General features: G+C 42.9%; 1 protein-coding gene across 2 annotated transcripts in view; it reads right to left on the bottom strand.

The window, feature by feature from the left end:
* TAF1B (TATA-box binding protein associated factor, RNA polymerase I subunit B) overlaps window positions 1-13382 on the bottom strand; it is a 74315-nt gene extending 60933 nt beyond the window's left edge. The window contains exons 1-5 of one of the 2 annotated variants that reach the window (XM_030311664.2): window positions 13330-13382; window positions 11656-11754; window positions 8564-8651; window positions 5236-5333; window positions 2288-2377 (exon numbers count right to left, since the gene is read on the bottom strand). In XM_030311664.2, coding sequence (XP_030167524.1) covers window positions 2288-2377; window positions 5236-5333; window positions 8564-8651; window positions 11656-11754; window positions 13330-13347 — 393 coding nt within the window. In that variant the 5' untranslated portion in view covers window positions 13348-13382. Of the gene's footprint in view, window positions 1-2287; window positions 2378-5235; window positions 5334-8563; window positions 8652-11655; window positions 11755-12581; window positions 12895-13329 lie in introns of those variants that run through there. The other variant, XM_030311663.1, reaches the window with a different exon arrangement.
* Window positions 13383-14232: the final 850 nt, after the last annotated feature.

Raw genomic sequence — 14232 nt, forward strand, 5'->3', positions numbered from 1 at the left:
TCCAACTGCTTAAGCTCCAAACTTAAGTCATCCTTGATGACTCTTCTCTTTCTCTCACACCCCACATCCAATCCAACAGGAAATTCGGTCGACTCTATTCCAGAGCTTATCTAGGATCTTACCACTTATCATTTCCATTGCTACAACCTGATCCCAGCCACCATCAGGTCTTAATCTGGAAGAGGGCTTTTCAAACCTTCGTGTGTGTAAGAAGCACCTAGGAACCGTGTTGAAACGCAGACTCTGACTCAGTAGGCCTGAGTCAGTCCTGAAATTCTGCATTTCTTCCCCTAGATATCCTCATGGCTCACTCTCACCTACGATTCCTCATCAGGGAGGCGTGGCCTTCCCCGATCACTCCATCTCGAATAGCACCCTTTCCTGCCACCCCCTTTGCTATTTCCCTTACCCTGATTTATGCAATTGCTTGTTTGCTTTTTCTGGAAGTTTTAAGTCGCTTATCTTGCCCAAGATCACACAAGTCACAAGTAGTGAAGCCAGGATTCAGATGCACTCCTCTTACTATTCTTGGCACAGTCACATTCAAAGCATGAAGCAATTACTGAATATTTGAGGAGACTAAGCTTCTAACTTAAAAGTACTTGGTCCTTTTTCCTTTCAAAATCGAGTATATTCAAAATAGGTATACTCTTCAGTAAAAATTATACACCAACTTGCATATCAGGTTAAAATTCTGCATACGCTTATTTACTCACCAAGAAGATTTTACTGTGATGAGAATATTACTTTAGACTTTAGACAGGTGTTTAGTCAAGTTAACAAAAGTTTTTACAATATCTATTTTTTTATGTTTGTTTATTTTTGAGAGGGAGAGAGCACAAGTGGGGGAGGGGCAGAGAAACCAAAGCAGGTTCTGTGCTATCAGCGCAAAGCCTGACGTGGGGTTTGAACCCACAAACCGTGAGATCATGACCTGAGCCGAGATCAAGAGTTGGGTGCCACCCAGGCACCCTAAACCTTTTTAAATACCTTAAGTTAAAGCAAACCGTAAGAGAGTCTTAAGGACTGAGAACCAACTAAGGTAGATGGGGGGTTGGGGGGAGGGGAAAGTGGGTGATGGGCAGGGAGGAGGGCACTTGTTGGGATGAGCACTGGGTGTCGTATGGAAACCAATTTGACAATAAATTGTATTTTAAAAAAATCAAGAATAAATAAATATCTTAAGTTCCCCTAAACATATTAAAATGTCAGACAGAATTCCAGGTTCTGATTCAAATTTTCTATGTGGTAGGTAAAACCCCAGTGTACAAATATAGCCAACAAATACTTTAGCTGTGTCATTCTAAAGATCGGGTTCTTAATAGTCTGGATGGGTCTTCCTTTTCTCTTTCAAAGTGTCACCGTAGAACCACATAGTATCTTTTGCTTTTCTTGAGAAGTATCTGCCTCCTGAATCAAGAGAACATAATGTTTCATAACTCTGTCATTAAAAAGTATTGTCTGGGGGCACCTGAGTGGCTCAGTTAGTTAAGCATCTGACTCTTGATCTCGGCTCAGGTCATGATGTGATGGTTCATGACTTCGAGCCCCACATCAGGCTCTGCTCTGACAGTGTGGAACATGTTTGGGATTCCCTCTCTTCCTCTCTCTCTGCCCCTCCCCTGCTCGTGCCCACTCCCCTCTCTCTCTCTCTCTCTCTCAAAAATAAATGACCATTAAAAAAAAAGTATTGTCTGTTCATGTCTCCTAAGGCAAGGGAAATAAAAGCAAAAATGAACTATTAGGACCTCATCAAGATAAAAAGCTTCTGCACAGCAAAGGAAATAATCAACAAAACTACAAGGCAACCTACAGAATGGGAGAAGATATTTGCAGGTGACGTATCAGATAAAGGGTTAGTATCCAAAATCTATAAAGAACTTACCAAACTCAACACCCAAAAAACAAATAATCCCATGAAGAAATGGGCAGAAGACATGAATAGACACTTTTCCAAAGAAGACATCCAGATGGCAAACAGACACATGAAAAGATGCCCAACATCGCTCATCATTAGGGAAATACAAATCAAATTTCTTAAAAGAAATTGCTTAAACTTCTACTTAGAACTTAACTACAAATTTCTTTGTTTCAACTAGTCAAATAAGAAATCCAAATTAATTCCAATGTCTAGATCAGTGACCTTGTCCTTCTGGACTATAACAGAAACATCTTCACTGACGATTCTCTGACAAACATCATAAATCCAGATGAGGCTCAACCTGTTTTCATCTCTACCTCAAACTAGAAATGACTTTTAATCCTGCGTTTCAGACTTGTGACTTACCGTAACTTTTCTTCTACAAACTGGGTTTTTACAATAGGCCTGCTTGCTCTTCTGAAGGTAGCGCTTCCAAAAATTATGTAAAACTTCATTCTAAGGTAGAAGGGAAGTGAGTGGTAATTCAGGTAACGCCAAACACACCGGTACATGTCTACCACATGTACTTTGCATACCGCCCTCCATTCAAACATGTTCTTACCTTCTTTACCTACTTTCTTGGAAAAGAATGATCATCACAAAATCTGTGTATCAGTATATGGCAGGTATACGGCAAACACTGAATAAATTCTCATTACCTTTGATCTTAGAGAAAGAAGAGACTAATTCTGTAAAGGTCACCTAGTTGACCCCTTCCTTTTGCAGGTTAAGTAAATTAAGAATCAGAGAGGGACACCTGGGAGGCCCAAGTTGGTTAAGCATCCGACTTTGGCTCAGGTCATGATCGCATGGTTCGTGGGTTCGAGCCCCGCATCGGGCTCTGTGCTGACAGCTCGGAGCCTGGAGCCTGCTTCCGATTCTGTGTCTCCCTCTCTCTCTGCCCCTCCCCACTCGCACTCTGACTCTCTCTCAAAAATAAACATTAAAAAAATTATAAAAGAAAAAAAGAATGAGAGAAAGCAAGCAACTTCTACATGACTACACTTCTGGTTAGAAGCAGAGCTGCTATCGGGTCCAGGCAGAAGTGAAATAAAACAGGACAAACAAAACAAAACAACTTCTCTATTATTCAGCACCTACTAGGCATGAGGCATCCGTTAGCTCTGATACAACACTGCAAGACAGCCATTATCTCCGTTTTACCCCTACAGAAACTGAGTAAATTGGCCAAAATGACCCAACCACTGAGTGGAAAAACCATGAATAGGATTTGGAGTCAGTTTTCATTCCAGAGCCTGTGTTCTTAGAGTAATGCCGTTCCTATGCCATTTAAATGGTCAGGTCTAACGGGTTATGCTCATTGGCTAATTTCAGACAAACTGTTTTCAGGATTAACCCCAATGAAGTGGGTAGAAAACTATATAGGAGTAAACCCTACTGTATCTATTTGGTATAACTTTATGCAACTATAAATTGAAAGCATTTATACAGAGGATGGCTTGAAAGAAACCAAATTCCCAAACCCCCAGACTACCAGCAATCTTCCCTAATAACCACCATGGATGCCATCTGGTCTCTCGTGTTTTTGGATTTTTAATTCCTATAATACTTTTCAGGGTAGGCCCAGGGTCCTTTTAGGCTACAAACTGATCTAGAGGGCATTCTTTTTGGCTTGCCTCAAACACTGGTTTGAACAGCAAAGGCTCCTCTACAAATCTTTCCTTGGTGACTTCAGTCCACATTGATCTTTCTCCCTTCTCTTTTTGCCCTTAATGTCATTTATGAGCACAGCATTCTATCGTTTCATTTTTTTTATGAACTATCTTTTTTTTTAAAGTTTATTTATTTTGAGAGAGAAAGAGAGTGCAAGCAGGGGAAGGGCAGAGACAGAGGGAGAGAGGGAATCCCAAGCAGGCTCAGAGCCCAAGGTGGGGCTTGATCTCACAAACCAAACCATGAGATCATGACCCAAGCTGAAATCAAGCAAGTCGGATGCTCAATCGACTGGGCCACCCAGGCGTCCCTCCACCATTTCATGTTTACTCATGCCACATGTGTGAAACGCTCTCTCCAACTAGGCTGCATCTCTTAGTACCTGGTTTCCAATAACGGGCACGAAGCAAGTGTATAATAACTGCTTGTTGCTAAATAACTGGCTTTTTAAAGAATTCCTGAAATGGCTTCAACCAGATGAAGAAACGTGAAATTCACATAACAGTAGGGATTGTGGTACTCTGGAGGAACAGCAAGTCCAAGTGTGGTCCCCGGACCATCAGTGTCACCTGGGAACTTGTAAGAAATGCAAATTCTGGGGGCACCTCGTGGGGTTCTGCACTTGGGATTCTCTCTCTCCCCCTCTCTGCCCTTCCCCCACTTGTGTGCACTCATTCTCTCTCTCTCTCAAAATAAATAAATAAACATTAAAAAAAAAAGAGAAAAGAAAAGAAAAGAAAAGAAAAGAAAAGAAAAGAAAAGAAAAGAAAAGAAAAGAAAAGAAAAGAAAAGAAAAGAAAAGAAAAGAAAAGAAATGCAAATTTTGGGCCTTACTCCAGACCTACTGAATTGGAAACGCTAGAATGAGGTTCGGCAATCTGTGTTTTAATCAGCCTTCCAGGTGATTCTGGTACGCATTCAAGTTTGAGAAGCACTGTTTTAATGTATCACTCCCCAGAGTGCATTCTGAAACTCAAGTCCTGATAGATACACACACTAGAGGATTTTCTCAGATTGTGAATGCCACAGACTACTTCCCCTTGGAAATTAAACAATCACGTTAACACAGAGAAGGCACCAAAAAGTCTGCAAGGTTATTTGTTTTACTTTATTTAACCCAATGTTTCCTAAATGCTGAAACTAAATATATTTATATTTACATATATTAATATTTAATATTGAAGACTAAAACCTTTCCTTTTAAGTTTATTTATTTGAGAGAGACAGAGACAGTGCAAGTGGGGGAGGGGCAGAGAGAGAGGGACAGAGAGAATCCCAAGCAAGCTCCGCACTGTCAGTGCAGAGCCCGACGTGGAGCTTGAACTCACAAAACCACGAGATCATGACCCGAGCCAAAACCAAGAGTCAGACGCTCGACTGACTGAGCCACCCAGGTGCCTCTGAAGACTAAAACCTTTTTTATTTTCTTTTGGATGCATTGCTTATTTATATTCTGTAGAGCACACTTTGGAAATTATTGGCCTAATAAAAAGATTAAAGAGAAAACATCAGAAAAAATGATTCTTTCAGTAGCCCTAGTGTCATTACTGATAGCCCTACTTTTCTCCTTAGTTTCCCTCCAAATCCTACTGGTATTCAAACAAAGCATCAAGCTAGCCTCTAGACGCAAATGGACTCACCTTTAGTTCTGGGCCCACTCCAAGGGTCTTTAAGGCTTCCGCTTGTTGATAAAGTATGTGCTGAAAACCTTCACACACATACCAATCCCAGCCTCTCTCTAAACAACAAATAACATGCTTCAGACATGTGCACTCCTATTTACTACAGGCTACCACATAATTACAACTAGGTTTTACACATTACAGCTGGAATTTTTTTGTATACCTGAGTAGGAATACTCTCTCTTGTTTCCAATCTGGCAAATACATACTAAATGCTAAAGCTAAACCCCGTTTTTATAATTCATCAGATTTTAAATATTTTAAGTTATCTACAATTTTTCTGAAATACTCATGGAAAAGGCAGAAAAATGAGTAGTCAACATATTAAAAAATGAAATACGCTTTAAAAGTACATACTGAACCCCAAAATGTACTGTACTGGACAATACCCGGCAGAATCCGAAAGGAAAGAATGTTCGACATTCAGCGTTGGCTTCTCCAGGCCTCTGTCCCGGTCACGAAGAAAGGGAACGGTGAGTATTTGGAGAATGAATGAACAAAAGCCAAGATGCAAAGGTCTAGGAGTGCAGAGAGTGCACTAAGAACATTCTAAGAAAATAAAGTGCTCGATGGCATTCTGCTTTTCTGGAGACAGTTACAGGTTGCAGGGAGAAAATGGAAGCAAGGAAACAAATACTTCCTGAACCCTGCCTTGGCACCAGGTATGTGCTGAATATTTGAAATATATTATTTTCTTTAATGCTCAAAACAACCCTAGGAGATTGTGAAGAAATCTGCCTCCACAGCAGACAGAGCTACATGTTTAAATAGAACTACCAGTTAAAGAAAATATTAAAATCGGTTAAGACCCTAATGTTTTACTCCTCTCTGCCGGACAAATATCCCAACTCTATGGAAAACATGTTATCGGCACCTTTTACACATAGTTTATGAAGTCTCTTACTAGGACTCCAGGCTCCCCTCTCCCCGCAGAATGTCACAGGACTCCTACTCCCCACCCTGTTGACTAACCCAATTTCTGGAAAGGGTCTTGGGTTGTATATGAGTAAGAGAGAAAGCCTCTAATTTTGATGCATTCTGAAACTGAGGGAGTTTAAGCTCTTAAAGCTGAACACGTGTGCATTCTTCTTGCACAACACCGGTCTTACAAAATGGTAAAGTCGTATTTAAATTCTGAGTTCCTATTTTATAGAACAAATGGTATTACCATTCTCATTTTACTGATGAAGAAACTATGTTGGGTCAACGAAGCTGAATATAAGACACTTGACACCTAATTTGAAGCATTTAAATCTCCTTCAGCAATTTAAGTTTAAACTATACATATTTTTTTTTTTAAGTAGGCTTCATGCCCAGCATAGAGCTCAGTGTGGGGCTTGAACTCACAACCCTGAGATCAAGACCTGAGCTGAGATCCAGAACCGGACCCTTAACTGACGGAGCCATCCAGGCACCCCTAAACTATACATTTTATCTACTTAAGTAAAATACAGATTAATCAAGTTTTATTGTAATAAAATTTAATTAAAATTAATCAGCTTTTAGCCTAATAAAAACAGTCACTATTAAAGGTAAAACAGAAACATGAGTTAGCATTTAGGCATTCTCTCTGTTATTCATCTAAGAATATCAATGTATTTCATATAGATGTTTCACGAATATTTATATATCTACATTTCATGCACGTGTGTCCTTAAAGCTACCTTACAACGGTGTACAAGAATCCACTGTTACCATTAGCCTGGTTTCAAGTTGGAGAATCTGGCCCTGGGTAGTCACAGAAATAAAAAGCATCAGACTTGGGGTGCTCAGTTTGTCAAGTGTCTGACTGTTGATTTCAGCTCAGGTCATGATCTCACAGTTGGTGGGATTCAGCCGCCTGTTGGGCTCTGTGCTGACAGTGTGGAGCCTGCTTGGGATTCTCTCTCTCCCTCTCTCTGCCCCTCCCCTGCTCGCAAGCGCACACACTCGCTCCCTCTCACTCTCTGTCTCAAAATAAATAGATAAATTCAAAAAAATTAAAGCATCAGACTTTACCTCAGATTCTTCTCAGTAATGGTTAATTATATATACTCACTAGATTAATGAAATAGGTCACCTTTCAATGCACACCTATGCTGAGACTACTTTAAGGAAAATGATGTTCCTATTTTAGAAGGGTGTGTTCAAAATTCAGTGTGAGAAATGGATTTCTAAAAGATGAATATTATGTTTAACTCACCTATCCTGACAATTTCATAGTTGAGTCATTTCAGAAAATAAGCATTTTTCTTTAAAAGCACAGAAAATCATATTCACAATACATGACATAACACAGAGAAACATATGCCAACAGATAAGAAGAAATATACTCCATTATCCTTTTTTGCACAATAGTTGCTCCACTGGTTACCCCTGTCAGAATGGCTACCATGAACAACTCAGGCAACAACAGATGTTGGCGAGGATGCGGAGAGAGAGGATCTCTTTTGCACTGTTGGTGGCAATGCAAGCTGGTGCAGCCACTCTGGAAAACAGGATGGAGGTTCCTCAAAAAACTAAAAATAGAACTGCCTTACGACCCAGCAATCGCACTACTAGGCATTTATCCAAGGGATACGGGTGTGCTGTTTCGAAGGGACACGTGCACCCCCATGTTTATAGCAGCACTATCCACAATAGCCAAAGTGTGGAAAGAGCCCAAATGTCCATCGATGGATGAATGGATAAAGAAGATGTGGTCTCTATATACAATGGAGTATGACTCGGCAATCAAAGAGGATGAAATCTTGCCATTTGCAACTACGTGGATGGAACTGGAGGGTATTACGCTGAGTGAAATTAGTCAGTCAGAGAAACACAAACATCATATGACCTCACTCATATGAGGACTTTAAGAGACAAAACAGAGGAACATAACGGAAGGGAAACAAAAATAATATAAAAACAGGGAGGGGGATAAAACGGAAGAGACTCATAAATATGGAGGACAAACTGAGGGTTGCTGGAGGGGTTGTGGGAGGGGGGATGGGCTAAATGGTAAGGGGCATTAAGGAACCTACTCCTGAAATCATTGCTTCACTATATGCTAACTAACTTGGATGTAAATTTTAAAAAATAAAAAATAAAGTTAAAAAAAATAGCTGCTCCACTGGAAAACCAACTCACAACAATAAGCAGGATAAAAACAGGATATGCTTTTAACACATTTACTTCCGATTTTACCATCAACAATTACCCACTTTAATTCCACTTTGGATGAGCCATTTACAACTCTGGCAACTTGTCTAAAATCCATTTAAAATTCCATCCCACATCTCCAAGCACATATGAAGAAAGGGCTTACCAAGTTTTCTTTTTCTTTTAAGTCCCCGGTTGATGGCTTGTATTTTTGTATTAGGAATAGCCCCAGTGTTTATGACTTCCTTTGATCTCTGCAGGAAACAGACAGACGATGAAAAAGATGGTTTTACATCTCCCTAAATGTATTTCCAAGCATCTCTGGGACGCATAATGAACCAAACTGGGAGTGCCAGGACCAAGGACAGTAACATTTCGGGAAAATTATATCAACTGTAAGATTTTGGTTAACCTTTATGTGGCTTTTTCATTCCAGATTTTTTCACTACTTAAAACAGTACCCGGAACACAATAAACGCTAAATAAAAGTCTGTCAAATTAATAAACTTTTATTTTAAATCACTTTCTAATTTTTTCAAATGAAACCTAAAGTCAAACTTCCTTTTCTCCTCCATCCAAACACGCTCTGGAATGAAGAGGGCTGTATTTGTTGTAACCAGCAATGCCTACACTGCATACAGATTTGTTTCATCCTGCTTTTCTACGTATTTGAATAATACAGCTTTCATTTCTGAAATTATAAAAGTACTACTTTTTATTTTTACTCAAACCTACAGAATTTTAGCGTGATAAATAGTGAGTAGCATAAATGGTGAGTATAACTCATCCCATAGTCTTCAACTCCAAGTGCTCTCAAGGGCTGGTACCTAAGATTCTGCCTTTCTCACAACCAAAACATAAAAGCATTAAGTCTTAATGATGGGAGAAAGGTGAAGATTTTTAACCAAAAGGCAACATTTATATATGTCTCTAAACTTAGAGATTGGAATGAAGTTTATCGGCAGCCTTCACGAAGAGTAAAAGAAACACCTTTAGCGATAGGATTTGGGGAATGTATTTCCTGTAGCCAGAGAAACCACATTCAAAGCAATATTAGTGGACTGGGTTGGCCACACTGAAAACAAAGATCCATCAGAATACATACCAAAGCAGTTACCCTACAAAGACAGGTACAACTTCTAAGGAGTAGGCAGGGAGGAGCGCCTGGGTCGCTTGGTCTGTTAAGGGTAAGTGTCTGACTTAAGCTCAGGTCATATTCTCATGGTTAGTGAGTTTGAGCCCCGCCCATGTCAAGCTCTGTGTTGACAGCTCGGAGCCTGGAGCCTGCTTCGGATTCTGTGTCTCCCTCTCTCTCTGCCCCTCACCCGCTCATGCTCTGTCTCTCTCTCAAATAAACATTAAAAAAAAAAAAAAAAAAGAATGCTACATTCTTGACAAGTTACTCTACACAGGTTGTCTTTCAAATGTGGAACTAGATGGTGTAGTGGTATTAGGATCTTTCAAGTTAAAGTAACTACAGTAGGTTTTATCAGACAGAATCAAATAGGAACATTATTAAAGACAGAAATAAAAGACGCAATTAGTTAATGGAGTTTAATTTCTACGAAAATAGCACGCTGACTTCATCTGCCAATGACGAACTGTCCAATTAGACACAATCTTCCTTTGCTGTGTTGACATTTGCACGGCCACTGCAGAAACAACGGTGAGTAAAACTGCTAGTGCCTTCCATGCACCCGAGCAAAGAGTATCACACCGCATCTATTTAAAGTGAATGAGTTGACGTGTGTACATCCGTATATGCATGTGTAACTACACGTAGAGATACACGTATAAACATCCTCACAAAACCATCGCCACCACCAAGATAATAACACATATCCACCCCCTCCCCAAATTTCACTGAGCTGGCATTTTTTTAGCTGTTCCATGTGACTTAAATGGGAAGCAGGCATAAGAACTTCAGCTGCATACTGGAAAACAATGATTGCTTCAAGAAAAGCTCTCGCGGGGGCGCCTGGGTGGTTCAGTTGGTTAAGCGTCGGACTCTTGGTTTCAGCTCAGGTCACGATCTCACGGTCTGTGGGTACGAGCCCTGCATCGGGCTCTGCACGGACAGTGCGGAGCCTACTTGGGATTCTCTCTCTTCCTCTCTCTCTGCTCCTCCCGTGCTTGCTCTCTCTCTCTCTCAAAATAAAAACATAAACTTAAAAAAAAGAAAAAGAAAAAAGAAAAGCTCTTGGGTGAGCTACAAGGTAAATTAGCCACTTTCCTCAAGGGAAAAAGTTTTTTTTAGTTGCTTTACATATTTTGCCCAAGTTTTTAGCTGTTTAAGGTAGGAAGATAAATCCGGTCCCTGTTACTCCATCTTGGCCCAAAGCAGAAGTCTATACAGTTACTTTTCTCGGTTTCAAATCTGCCTTTTTTAAGTCTATATGGTGAAGGTAACATTTGCTCCTCCCCAGCTCTGTGTACTTGGAGCAAATCTTCTTCCAGAGAGGAGTCCTGGCACGTTTGGCCTGTCCAGGGGCAGACTGCCCACACCTTTGATCATTTTGGTTACAGTGGCCCGAATGTGTGGTAACTAGAACAGGACGTTGCACTCACAGTGTGAAGAGGCCTCACTGACCAACGTTACACAGGACAGTATGACAGTCTCTAGCGTAAGAGGCAGGTGCGATGGGGTAAAAGGAACACTGTAGTCAGAAGACTCAGGTTCACGTCCGGGCTCAACACTTTAGACTTGTGCGACTTGGGCACACTCACTCAGCTCGTGAGCCCCACTTGCCCCATCAGGGACCATAATAGTATATCTCACAGGTGAAAATGAATATTAGGAGAAAATGAAATAGTGGATAAGAAAACACTTTGCAAATCTGTAAGGGATTAAACAGAGGTAAAATGAGAATGAAGCATATTCAATATTCCCAATGGTCCTCAATCTAACATTCCATCTTCCAAACCTCAAAGCTAGAACACATTAAACACTCTTACAGAAGTATTAAGAAGAAATGCATCACCTTCTAAGTACAATTTTAATTATTTTCCCTTACACAACACAGTCTGAGTCATGACATCACTTGTAAATGAGGCCCAACACCATTTCAAAAACCCATCCTAAATGTGATTTACACGTTCCTTAACTCATGTAGAAGCAGTGAAGATTAACATTCTTGGAATATGCCCACGGCAGGAGTGACAAAAATCGATCAATTACTTGGGCACTATGCCACATAACAGGCTAAAACTGCAATTTTCAAAACATTGGCAAATGCATAAATGATGTCTGTTACTTACTTCTGTAACGTTGTGGCAAGAAGTGCAGTAATATTTGCCTTCATCAGTAAGACCCCAAGAGACAGCAGCACACTGAGTGCATCTTTCTTTGAATTCTTTCTATAGGAGCAGATAGAAAAGGGGTTACTATCAAATCATATTCACCACATTGCATTTCTACAAAGAAGGTTCCCTGATTTTACCCTATAGATTAAAAAAATCATAGATGATAAAAAATATATCAGAGAGATTATAAGAAGAAAAGCCGTTCAGTCTTTTGGACAGTTTGAAATGGAATTACATTATTTTTAAAAGTTTCTAAAATATGCAGTGGGGGAGGGGAGAAAAAGAAGAAAAGGTGATGGGGTAAAATGTTAAAAAAGATGAGTAAATAAAACTCCTTGAAAGTGCTGCGAGGAAAAAAGACGACAAGATTTAAGAAAAGACTTTAAAAATAGAAATAGGGGCCCCTGGGTGGTTCAGTTGGTTGAGCGTGCCACTTCAGCTCAGGTCATGATCTCAGGGCTCATGAGTTCAAGCCCGTGGGGCTCTGTGCTGACAGCTCAGAGCCCGGAGCCTGCTCCTGATTCTGTGTCTCCTTCTCGCCCTCTGCCCCTCCCCCATTCGCGCACTGTCTCCCTCTGTCTCTCAAAAATAAATAAATGTAAAAAAAAAGAAGAAGAAGAAATAGCGGGCCATTTGCAACGTCCTCCGTGACACTAAAAACACAGATGACAAGAGAACCAGATTTTTATTGGGGTTGTTTCAAGTTTCGATTTATTCATCCAGCAATATAAGGAGTATTACCCATGCATGTCCTAGGCATTTAACTAGGTGCTGGGGATTCAGTGGTGAGCAAAACAGGATCCCTACTCATGGCAAATATAGGTTAGTGGTGAGTTATAATGATCAATTATAATGGTGAGTTAATGATCAATTTCATTCACCTGGCATTTACAGACGTTAACCATCCATCATTCAATAACCATTTGTTGAGCATCTATAGCGACTAAGCCCTTCTACCACATGGTGCTTCCGTCCATACATACACTGGCACTAAATTCCTGATTCCCAGCGTTTAGGTCTTTGACCTTGTCTTTGATCTAGCTACCGAATGCTCCTTCAATAGGGCCAAAGGGTGCAGCATTTCATGTAGCGTGTTAGAAATGAACGCCGAAATCATTTCAACAAGTCGGTAAAGTTTGCAATGACCCCGTACTGAAAAGCGGCATCACCTCGGCGCGGCCCGAACCCGAATTTGGAATCCCTCACCCAGCCGGCGGCGAGGATTCCCAGAGACACAGGCGGGGGTTACGGAGGAGCCGGCGGGTGCCAACCCCGACCCTTCCCACGCCCACCCCGCCAGCAAGGAGAACCCGTGGGTGGCCCCGCCGGCAGGGGACGCGCCACGTGGGTGGCCACCGCCACAAGTCCCACGGCTTCGGCCTCCCCCGGAAACACACCCCTACGGACTGACGCCCCGCCCTCCCTTCAGCCGCGACCTCACGGGGCCAGAAACGCCAGCCGCACCCCGGGCCCGCCAGCCCCATCCCTTGCCCCGCCCCGCAGCCTTCCGCCCGCCCTCCTCCGGCCAGCGGCCGCCCCCACGGCCGGTCGGCGTCCTCCAGCCGCTTCCCTCGGCCTTCCTCCCCTCCCTCCCCGCCGTCGCGCCCCCAGGGCGCCCGGCTCCCTCACCGCCTCCTCCAGGTCCATCGCGGCGCCGCGGGGCCCGTTACCCGGGCAGCGAGCGCAGCTTCCGGGAGCGCCGGGCGGAGCCCGCCGGGCGGAAACCGAGACCGCGGCTTTGCATTCCGGGCGCCTGGGGCCGCGGGGAGGTCCCCGCCGGCTCCGGGAGGGAAGCCCCGCCAGCCCCGCGGCCCCCTCCCAGACTGCAATCCTCTCCTAGTCGTCGTAACCCGAGCCGACCGGGAAGAAACGGGGCGGTGCCTCACACCGAGCCGATTCAGTTCCGTTCCGCTCGCTGCAGGGCCGTCTTCCCGCTGCGCGCGGCGAGGGAGGCGGTGGCGCGGCCGACGGTCCCCAGCGTGGACTCGGAGCGCTCCCGGGTCTCCACTCCGCGCTGGCTTTGCACGGGAGAGGCCTGGGGTTCTGGAGGGAAGAACACGTTTTCGCGGTAGACCCGGATTCAATCACCGTTTTCTGTGCCTCAGTTTCCTCCTCTGTAAGAGTTCGATACTAAGTGTTAGTCTGTATATTTTTTTAATGGTTATTTTTGAGACCGAGACAGAGCGCAAGCAGGGGAGGGGCAGAGATGGAGACAGAATCCCAAGCAGGCTCCAGGCTCTGAGGGCTCAGCACAGAGCCCCACGCGGGGCTCGAACTCACGAATCCTGAGGGCCTGACCTGAGCTGAAGACGGAGGCTTAACCAACGGAGCCACCCGAGCACCCCTACTAAGTATTAGCATTAAGCAAGCATTTTACTTGGAAGCTGTTGGAGGAGTTACGCGATCTGACTTAATGTTTGACAGATCAGTCTGAGCCTTTCGGGGAGAAGACACCGATGGGGGCAAAGGTAGAAGTTGAGAGGCAAGTCAGGAGAGTCTTAAAATAATCCAGACAAGAGAGGAGGGTAGCTT

This window comes from Lynx canadensis, chromosome A3, assembly GCF_007474595.2.
Source record: "Lynx canadensis isolate LIC74 chromosome A3, mLynCan4.pri.v2, whole genome shotgun sequence".
Classification (NCBI taxonomy): Eukaryota; Metazoa; Chordata; class Mammalia; order Carnivora; family Felidae; genus Lynx; species Lynx canadensis.